The 10,681-nt window shown below is 40.9% G+C and overlaps 3 protein-coding genes across 8 annotated transcripts; 2 read left to right on the forward strand and 1 right to left on the reverse strand.

Annotated features, from left to right (window-relative positions):
- The first annotated feature begins 241 nt into the window (after nucleotides 1–241).
- LOC115634412 (heat shock factor protein) lies at nucleotides 242–4,476 on the forward strand. Of its 6 annotated transcripts, none has more exons than XM_030532324.1 (9): nucleotides 243–457; nucleotides 800–1,036; nucleotides 1,619–1,727; nucleotides 1,799–2,985; nucleotides 3,042–3,352; nucleotides 3,434–3,539; nucleotides 3,660–3,740; nucleotides 3,851–3,929; nucleotides 3,993–4,476. In XM_030532324.1, the coding sequence occupies exons 2-9, from the start codon at nucleotides 815–817 to the stop codon at nucleotides 4,154–4,156; spliced, it is 2,259 nt and encodes a 752-aa protein (XP_030388184.1). In that variant the 5' UTR covers nucleotides 243–457; nucleotides 800–814; the 3' UTR covers nucleotides 4,157–4,476. The 6 variants fall into 6 exon arrangements, with proteins under 6 accessions (XP_030388007.1, XP_030388184.1, XP_030388265.1 ...); XM_030532405.1 differs by having other exon boundaries at nucleotides 3,042–3,340; XM_030532147.1 differs by having other exon boundaries at nucleotides 242–457; nucleotides 3,042–3,539.
- A 680-nt stretch (nucleotides 4,477–5,156) lies between these two features.
- LOC115633692 lies at nucleotides 5,157–6,989 on the reverse strand. The gene is given in 4 exon segments (XM_030531148.1): nucleotides 5,157–6,313; nucleotides 6,383–6,442; nucleotides 6,445–6,504; nucleotides 6,715–6,989. Coding segments are annotated over 4 exon segments (1,014 nt in total). The 5' UTR covers nucleotides 6,761–6,989; the 3' UTR covers nucleotides 5,157–5,465.
- Nucleotides 6,990–7,130: 141 nt separating this feature from the next.
- LOC115627947 (glycerol kinase) lies at nucleotides 7,131–10,039 on the forward strand. The gene is made up of 5 exons (XM_030523844.1): nucleotides 7,131–7,456; nucleotides 7,569–7,697; nucleotides 7,768–8,112; nucleotides 8,171–9,191; nucleotides 9,315–10,039. The coding sequence occupies exons 1-5, from the start codon at nucleotides 7,379–7,381 to the stop codon at nucleotides 9,530–9,532; spliced, it is 1,791 nt and encodes a 596-aa protein (XP_030379704.1). The 5' UTR covers nucleotides 7,131–7,378; the 3' UTR covers nucleotides 9,533–10,039.
- Nucleotides 10,040–10,681: the final 642 nt, after the last annotated feature.

Genomic DNA, 10,681 nt, shown 5'->3' on the forward strand with positions numbered 1-10,681 from the left:
GTATAGAAAACTTAATTTACGATAGTTACATATCATGGTAATTAATTATATTTTCTTAGATTGTTTGTAAACAACGATGGACTAAATTCTCTAAAAATCATTGACCTCAATTCAAAAAAACAGTGTTTCGCGCCAGAAAATACGAGTAATTACTCGCAGTCGTTCAAGCAACGAGTCATTTGTGTATAAATACGCGCAGCGTTGTTACCGATAGGTTTTTTTCGATTCAGACACGAACAGAGTACCATGAAAAGTCAGTGGAAAGCAAAGAAGTGAATTTTGTGATCTTAACAACTGCGCCGTGCATTAAAAAATTTTAAAATAATAAAAGGGAGATTTACAACCTCAAAGTGAATATACAACTACGTAAAAAGTGAATATCAAGTGAACAACAAATTTTAATAAACCTACAACGTTAACTGCGCCACAAATATAACTTGAGAGTTCAGGTGTTGTGGTAGGTAGCTACATTTTTTTAGGCAGCAATAACTGCCAGTGTATGTGTGTGTTAACGTGACGCATTCAAGTTAATTTGGCTAGCTTCATTAAAAAATAGTGCGAGAAAAGTGCAACTTTCATTGCTCTAGCTACACATTTTCTATACACATTTACATACATATATTATGTTCATTGCGCCCACACAAACACACGTATAAAATCTACCCACTACACACACAGACGCAACACTTACACATATATACATAGGTGCCTTGGACTGTGCCCATCGTGAATGTGTTTTGGTGGGTGCCATTTAAATTCATTGATTAAACTTTTCCTTTCAATTCATATTCGTCCGTAGCCAGTAGTGACTTATATGTCCAGCAAAGTGCCGCGTCTAACTGTAAAAGCCGTGCAATTGAAGCACGAAGCTTCTGACGAAGAAGACGAGGATCGACGGGAAGAACCAAGACGTCGCAATATGCCTACACTTGGGGAATCGAGCAGTGGAAGCAGCAGCGGAGTTCCAGCCTTTTTGGCTAAACTCTGGCGCTTGGTTGATGATCCAGATACGAACAATTTGATTTGTTGGAGCAAGGTAAGCGGCAGCCATATTGTTTATTTACTGTTATGGCAACAAATATAACAATGACGTTCGTTGGACAGGTGTTTTACTTTTATTGTAACGCCTATGAGTTGACTTTCTCTACGTCATCAACTACGCTTGCTAAAGTTGTTGCTGCTGCTGTGATGCGCTGCACGTATGTAGTTGTTGTCTTTTGCGTACGTGCGTGGCACTATACGTAGCTGCAAACAATTTCAGAACATCACCAACAATAAACTTATCACATTTAGCATCATGTTGCCCCTTTTTTTTCTTTACTACACATCACCATGACAAGAAATTTTACGTCTGGCTGTGTGTCCCTGCATTTGTAGGAATTAATTTTTAATTTTTATAGTTAACTACTTTGTGTTTTTTAAAGTTATAAATTTATATGCATATTTAGATATGCATTTGGTAAATACTTTAGTTGGGTTTTTGTGCTTCTGCGGTTTACAAGTATTTTCGTGGCTTATTATTGTTGCTTTATCAAGTACATTTGTGGTTTTTATAATAATCATAATGACTTTTTATCTACAACAAAATACCAAATGTTTACTATTTCTTTCTTTTTAGGATGGTCGCAGTTTCATTATACAAAATCAGGCACAATTTGCTCGCGAATTGTTGCCGCTCAATTATAAACACAACAACATGGCCAGCTTCATTCGGCAGTTGAATATGTGTAAGTATCACGCAAGAATGTTCTGCGAGAAACCCGCCATTTTTAATTGAACTTCCCCCTTTCCATATCAGATGGTTTCCACAAGATTACTTCTATTGATAATGGTGGCTTGCGTTTCGATCGGGACGAGATTGAGTTCTCGCATCCCTACTTCAAGCGTAATTATCCCTATTTATTGGATCAAATAAAACGCAAAATATCGAATACTAAGAATGTTGAAGATAAGAACGCAGTTATGAAACAGGAGACGGTTTCCAAAGTGCTGAGTGATGTCAAGGTTATGCGGGGGCGGCAAGACAATTTGGATTCGCGGTTTTCTGTGATGAAACAGGAAAACGAGGCGTTATGGCGTGAAATCGCCTCCTTGCGTCAAAAGCATGCCAAGCAGCAGCAAATTGTCAATAAGCTAATACAGTTTCTAATCTCGATTGTACAACCGTCAAGAAATATGTCTGGTGTTAAGCGTCACATGCAACTAATGATCAATGATACTCCGGATAATGCTCGATCTCGTACGATCAGCGAAACGGAGAGCGAGGGAGGTGGCGGTCCAGTAATTCACGAGCTTAGCGAAGAGCTACTGGATGAAGTAATGAATCCGCACAGTCCCTCGCAATATGACAACGAGAGTGTCTCTCCATTGGCCATGGAGCGTCCGCGCTCAAATGTCAGCATCGGTTCGATTAATTATGATTACTCAAACCAAAGCGGTGAGGATTTGTTGAATATGGCCAGTGGTGGAAATTCCGGAGCGGTTGCAACGGTTGGAAATATGTTAACTGGAGCCAAATCCCCGTTGGCCTCAAATTCAAATAGGTCGCCAAGCCAGCAGGTGCTCTATACAGTAACTGAGGCGCCGGACTCGCATGCAACTGAGTTACCCAATAGCCCCTATGGTAGTGAAGAACTAAACGAGTTGACTACCCCCATGGTGCGTGAACAAGAAGAGCGTAAGCGTCAGCAGCTCAAGGAGAAAAATAAGCAGCGTCGTCGTGCTGCAGATCAAGCTGACGCAACAACCAAGTCCATACGCACTCGTGCTCAATCAAAGGCCAGTGATCCGCAGCTCACGCAGGTGAAACTGGAGTCGGACGTTAGCAATCTCTTTGCGTCTGACAGCAAATACAATAATGAAACAAAGCAACAATCGCAGAATGTCAATGAGATGGTGAACATGCCTTCCCTGATCGAACCCAACAATGCTAATTTATATGATGTTAACTTTATAAGCAACGATATGCCTACGGATATCTTTGAGGTATGTGTGACGTGATCCCAATTTTTTTAAAAGCAATTAACACATAGTTTTTACAGGATGTCCCTTTGTTATCCGATGGCAGTGTCGATGCAGCTTATAAGTTGAACGAGCAGCAACAATTTGGACGCTCCACAGTGAACAGCGGCAGATTTTCAAATACGCCACTAGGCTTTGACATAACTCCAACATCAGTGTCATCTGCTGATGATGGTTCCCCACTACTGAACGATGCCAATTTGCCCTCTACTTCCAAAGCGGCCGCAGCTGCAAAGGGCAATGGTACTTCTACTGAACAGCAGGACATGACAGTGGCCAAATACACAGGCGGTGACAACGGAATCGCCGCCCCTCTACGGTTGAGTTCCGTGTCAGTAACTGAGCAGAAAAAACTCGGTTGCGAAATGGAAGCCATCAATAACATAAATTCGGTTTATCCTTTCTATTGCAGAGATGAAGTAAGCGGACACATAGAGAATATACAGGATGAGCTCGACACGCTAAAGGATATGTTGCGAGGCGAAGGAGTCTCAATTGATCAGAACATGCTTATGGGTGTAAGTATGCGAAGATAATGAATCTGTGCCTAGGCATGGGTTGGTCCGTCTGTCTGTCCGTCTCGGTTTACTATATCTTTCTCAATTCTTTATAAATCTTTATTATGTGCTGGTGTGCAGGCAGTACAAAACGCCGCTGATCGTTCAGCTTCTAGCAAGATGCCCGTAATACAGCTGACCGAAGACGAGCTGTTATTAAAGGTCAGCGCATGGGTCTTAAGCTCAATACTTTAAACATTTTGTAGCCTAGGGCAATCCTTTTTAGTGGAAATTTCTAATTGCAATTAAGAAATTTTTTTTACTCTTTACAGCTCTTTAATGACGCGGAACTATTGGATAATTATGGTCTAACGTTTCCCAGTGACAACATGAGTAACAACGATAAGAAAAGTAAGTTGTGCACTTAGTAGTTTATAATCTGTGTAAATTAAAATTAAAATATTTGAAACACAGGCAGCGGCTCAGAGCTAATGACATATCAGCCAAGCATGTATGACTTGTCTGACATACTGGACACGTCAGATGAGAGCAATAAAAATCAGAGCGTAAACGATTCTTCATCTCGTCAGCTGCAGACGCAAAGTTCAGTGCTGAATACGCCGCGCCATGAAATGTAAAAAAAATCATCTTCGTTCTAACTTGGCGGCGAACAAAATATATAATTATAAATAATTGTTTTTTTAATCTTATGGAAAGCGATTTTGTTTAATGCTATAATTATTTCATAAATTTAATACTAATGTTTTGTTTTGATTTATATGTTTGTTTGAACTTTCTAAGTGAATCATGATTTGACGCGTGTTTTGCGAGTATAAGGATCAACAAAAACAAAGAACTATCGTTCTTTAGAAAAAATACATAGCTAATACGGTTAAATTCAATATGCCTTATGCAATACTATATATGTATCAAATATATATAAAACTTACATATTCTGAAAATGGCAAAATTTTATATATATATATATATATATATATATATATATATATATATATATATATATATATATATATATATATATATATATATATATATCAATAAGACTTGCCAACGACTGTGGACAACTTGAAGGTGTGAAAGATTTTAGATTGTAGATTTAGGCGTTTCTTAGCGTAATTCAGACAAAGACTTGAAAACCCAGTTATTAAAAAACAAAGTTGTCGATCACCTCGAAAAAAATTGTAACAAAATTAAATTACAAGCTAAATTCTTTATATACAGAACATCACTGAAATGTTACCCACAGATGTAACAATGTAGTACTATGATAAAAAATTAATATTATTAAAAACTGACAGGCCTTGGGCCGCAAAATACTCCACAATTTTTTACTGGGTATATGTACTTGTAGATCGGAATGGTGTTTTGAGATGTTTTAGTCTTGCAACTGATGGTATAATAAATATTCTTCAATTCGCTATGTTTATTTTATGAAATTTCTGATTTAATTCTGAAAGGATATCCTTTGGCACTTGCATAAAATTTAAAGTTATCGCTAAAAGATGTAGGAAAGAACTGGGCATGCGCAAATGAGGATTCACAAACATCGGGTTTCAACTGATGAGATTTTTTGCGTGTTAACAAAAGCTTTAAAAATGATAACAATACATATATGTACTACTATGCATTGTATTTTATTATATGTAAGTGTTGATACAACTGAATAGATATGGACTATATATTATTTATATATAAACATTCAGGCATGTTACAAATTCCATAAATAATTTGGAGTTTATCCCAATGAGTTTCAAAAAGAAATCAATAAAAAGTTCGTTCAAAAGTGCAATCGGAATTCGTCACATGACTGATTAATAGTAAACTTAAACTAACAGCGTCTCAGTAAAAATTCTAAGTTAATAGGGAGCGAATTTAAAAAGATTCCAAACTTGTACGGGTGCGTGCATGCGGCAGCTACGAGTCCAACTAAACCTCATCCTTATACTTGGCATCCTTAAGTATATTAGCGAATTCAAATTTGACGCGTTCCCGCTCCGTCCGCGGCATGCTTCGTAACGTATCCACCAGTGAGAGGCAATATAGTTCAATAGGATCGTTAATAGGTGCTAGTGTGGGCAATGGAGCAGCCATTGCTTTGCGCTTGGCTGCATTGGCCATTATGTCGCTTCCGGTAAATCGGCGTGTGGGCGCTGGCTTATAGATCGGCTCTATAGTAACTTCGCCATTCGATAGTGACGTATTGTTGCTGGTATGTTGTTGGATAAGCTTACTATCCTGCTGCAAATGCGGCAGTTCATCGCCATTGCCCATGACAACCATTGGCGTGAGTAGTGGAGACGAGGCTGGTGAGCTGGCATGTGTATTGTTGTGGTTACTGTTGCTGCTGCTGTTGCCATTGACAGTTGCACTTAGGGACTCAGGTTTGGTCTCCATGACAAGCAGTTCGGGCACAATTTCATTGTCGCTATCGCCTCCACCACCACCACGTTGTGAGCCATCCTCACTGTTATCTAGCTCTATGATGTCGTAGTTGTCAGAGGCATCGACGCGTAAGTGTTCGGGATCAGGATATAGAAAGCTGTTGCTATCATTATCATTGTCGCTACTGCCATTTCCAGCTGTACTGTTCTGGTTAATAATGTAAGCCTGTGCCTTTTTCACATTGTACGTTTGGGCTGTGTTCTGCAGAAAGGATAGATCTTCGGTGAAGCGTCGCTTCCGCACATTCGGATTGACTTGTCCCGTCTCTAAAGCTTTGATCTCTTGCAGATAGTTGTAGCGTATGTTTTTCCATTTCGTTTGCAGAAAACGCGCTGATAAGAGGACAGAGTGGAAATTATAACTTTTTAACGAAGGAATTAATTTAATGGATATAGACTTACATGAAGCGCCCAATTCGGTAGCTATGCGATCCCATATATCCACTCTTACAGGATTTCGGAGTGCGGATGACTTACATCGTAAATGGCAGGATTAGCACGTACTAATTGTATCAAACGATCGTCTAAAGGATTGGGAAAAATCGTTAACGTTCAATGCTGCTTGCTTGCTTGCTTTCTACATACATCGCTTTCTTCCCAGCAGCAACAGCAACCCTTAGCGTCCCCGCATACTCGGCGACCGCCTTCTACACTATTAAGGGAAGACTGCAGCTGTGTGTGAGGACTAGGGGTTGCTGTGTACTTTTTTCTCAACCCATATGCCGTAGACTTACCGAACTCGGGTCCTGTCGTTTCTCTTTCTGCGTAATAGCGCTGCATTTTATGTTTTTTTTTGCCTTTACCAATAGCGAGAACACTTAAAACTGTTATCGCAAAATTTGAAGATTTGTAATTGGCGACTCGTGAAACTACAATTGCTCTGTCAGAGTGTAGTGAAACGATGTTTACATTGATTGCACATAAAACCACAAACACTTGAAAGATATTTTTATTGATACGTCTTTTTTTATGACTATTTATTGCGTGCGCGACGTCCCGTCTTCCTTGCTGTGACTCTGTTTTTCCGTTTTGTTTTACGCGCTGCGCAGACTCTAACTGCCGGTGTTGCCAGATTGATTAATCACTGACTACGCACTTCGGTCTTTTTTTGGAAATTTTGGATAGAATGCACACAGCTGTCAGTGTACACACACAACGGCGCTGCTTAAATAACAATCAATGAAAATTTCAAAAAGTTGGCTTTATTTCGTGGAAATATGCATAAAATTTAATTGTACATACAAGGGAAGTGGATCTGGTGGCATTTCATAAGCCACGCTATCTGCTGCAGGGCCGCAGATTTAACAACAACAGGAAGAACTTCGGTTACGCCACTGCGCTTGGCGCGCTTCAAATCCGAATTGCACGTGCTAATTTCGGTCGTTTTATTAGAAAATTATGAACGAGAACCGCTATGGCGCACTTGGAGCACTCATTGGTGTGGCATACGTGAGCAATACGCATTGCCGCTTTATGGTAAGCAATTTCAATCGCTGCCGACGCACTCACACACACACACAACACACACGGACAGTGCTGGCCGAATGACTTAATAATCTATTTCCATTCTATATGCGTATACTTTAAGATTTATTCTACAAAAAATGCCGAAGTATTGACATTCCATGAGCTGAAGTTGCGTCAGATAGTCCATAATGCTGGCTGGCTAGAATATGATCCTGCCGAAATCTGGAAACATATGCAGGAATGTATTGAGGTGCGTATGAAAAGTGTGCCACCGTGTATGTGTGTGTCTGCCGGTTATATCACGATGTACATAATTGCAGAATGCATACAAAAACTTAGTCATACTGGAAATCAATCCACATGACATCATAGCCGTAGCCATTGCCAATCAGCGGGGCACCACAGTACTTTGGAACAAACAGACGGGTCAAGCTCTGCATAACGCTATTGGATGGAACGATTGTCGCTGCACTGGTGTGCTCAAAACGCTGTTGCACAATGTCAAGCATAATGTGAACTACGTGCGCTACAGGAGCGGCCTGCCACTAAGCGGTTGTTTCAGCGCCCTCAAGTTGAAGTGGCTTCAGGATCATGTCCCCGCAGTGGCCAAAGCCATGGAAGAGGAGCAGTGTTTATTTGGTACATTAGACTCTTGGTTGTTATGGGTAAGCATCGATCGATAATTGCTTGGAGATCAATTGATACTAACATTTTACACAATAGAACCTCACTGGTGGCACTGATGTAGGCGCACATTTAACGGACGTAACCAACGCACACTACACATCACTCATGAACATCGCCACCCAGCAGTGGGATGCCAAACTGTGCAGTTTTTTTAAACTTCCCATGCACATACTGCCGGGCATTCGTTCCAATTCGGAGATCTTTGGTAACATTGCTGATGGTCCGTTAATCGGCGTGCCTGTGGCGGGTATTATAGGCGAGCAACCGGCGGCGCTGCTTGGCCAATTATCTATAAAGGCGGGTCAGAATGTGTGCACATTAGATGACAGTTGCTTTGTGCTGCTCAATACGGCACAACAAATGATAGCTTCGGAAAATGGTTTAATTACGGGAATAGCACACAAACTGGGGCCGACGGCTGCGACGCATTTCACACTCGAGGGTGCCATCTCTAACGCGGGTTCCACTGTCAGTTGGTTACGGCAGGGTCTACGCATAAATACCGAAATCAATTCCAATGATAATGTGGTTGAATCGCTTAACACATTTTTGGGCGAGAGCTCCATGATCTCCTCGTCCTGTTCCTCAAGCATGCTCAATGCGGAGTGTGGACTTGCTGCCAAACGTTCGGAGATCACCTTTGTTCCTGCATTTCATGGACTGTATGCGCCATATTGGCGATACGATGCGCGTGGAATATTGCTCGGCCTAACGAGCCAAACCACGGCAGAGAACATCACCCAGGCTGCATATGAGGCGACCGGTTTTCAAATATACGAAGTGTTGAATGCCTTCAAACGTGATACCCCCAATTGGGACCGATCGTGTATCAAGGATACGTTGACATTCGGCGGCGAATATGGGGAGAATACGAACTTGGTGCAGTTCATAGCAGACATTTTGGGGTGCATGCTGGAGCGGCCACAGACAACTTCGCCTGCGGGCTTGGGTGCCATGATAGCCGCTGGCGTAACCATGCGCTTGGTATCACTGCCATATGCGGTGCGCATGTATACGCCACCTGTGGATGCATTTAGTCCGACAACAACACATAACCGTAAGTAGTTATATGCAGTATAAGATAGTTACATAGATGAACGGATAAAAACATATTGTTACACATATTTTTGTATCGATTGGTTACACAATTATTAATTATAATTAATACTCAATTTTTCAGGTCGGGAACTGCTGTATCGTCGCTGGGACTACGCTGTCAGGAAATGTTTACAATGGAACAATTATGAGACGTACGAAGCCGATGTGGAGCTTTTTGCACAGCGTGAACGAGATCCCAATATTAATATACGTCGCTCTATACCTGGCAGCGTTTTTCTAACCACTTCATTTGCATTGCTGCTTATCGCCAGTTTCCTCAAGAACAATTCCTTGACCTAGGCTTTAGGTTCCCGTTCAAGTGTTGCACAAAAAACCGTCTAGTCAAATGTTATGAAAAGTTGGGTCGAGCCGCAGTCAAAATTAATTGTTTAGTTAAGCCGGTAATTCTTTTATTTTTCTTCGGCCAGTTGGGGGTTTCCCGTCGTTTCAAGCCAATTATATGTAGATCAAATGTTTGTGATTTGTTTAGTATATATGTATGTATTTATATATATGCCTAACTTATATACTCATAGTGAATGGTATTGCGAATTGTTTTATATGCTTAGTTTTTCATCTTATTATTAACTACTTTATTTAAGTGAATTAGTCTATTACGGAACGGATTTCCAAATGAAAGACAATTGTTAAAGGTGTTCGAGTAAGCTGAAGCATTGGGCATTGCAAGGAATTAAGGCTTGTGGCACCATGCTTCCTGTTGTTAATTTTTAACCGATGTATATATATATATATACATAAATGAGCTATTTATTACATGTATAAATACAAAAATATTTAAAAATTTTACTTCCAACTGTTGACTTTACACCAAGCAACTGTAAAACACTACACATACACCCGCATATACGCACACAAAATGTTGCTGGGGGGTTTTTGCAAACGTCTGATGATTGCTTGACAAGGACTAAGGGTTTGGGGCTTGTGAGTGCAACTCGTTAGCTATGCGATCCCGTTAAGCTGTTGTGCGTTTGTTTGTTTGTCAACGTCATGAATAACTTAAGATGACAAACTTGCAATGTTTGTTGTTGCTGCTGCTGTTGCTGCCGTTGCTGCTTTGGGCGTTGCGTGCACGCCACTTCATTTAAGTCCCCAAGATACAACAAGAGCTGCAACAACAGTTATAGCATGAATTCAACCCACACAAGTGGCCAGTGGATGCTCCAACATGTTTGCTTGCTTTCTCTTTTTTTTTTTTGACTGCAGCTTGTTGAAATTCATTTGCCAGTTAATTAGCTGGTGCATCTGCAACGTGGCAGGAAGCGTTGATCCCATTCCCACTGCTGTTTGCTTGCCTACCATTGAATGCAACTTAAGTTATTGCGCTTATTGTTGACACGCGAATTGCGGACGAGCTGCAGCGGCGTGAGGATGGAGTAGGTGCAGGAGCGGGAGCCGGAGCCGGAGCAGCTGTGCTCATGCATACTCGTA

The sequence above is a fragment of the Scaptodrosophila lebanonensis genome, unplaced genomic scaffold (assembly GCF_003285725.1).
Source record: "Scaptodrosophila lebanonensis strain 11010-0011.00,11010-0021.00 unplaced genomic scaffold, SlebRS2 tig00000001-arrow-pilon, whole genome shotgun sequence".
Taxonomy (NCBI): domain Eukaryota; kingdom Metazoa; phylum Arthropoda; class Insecta; order Diptera; family Drosophilidae; genus Scaptodrosophila; species Scaptodrosophila lebanonensis.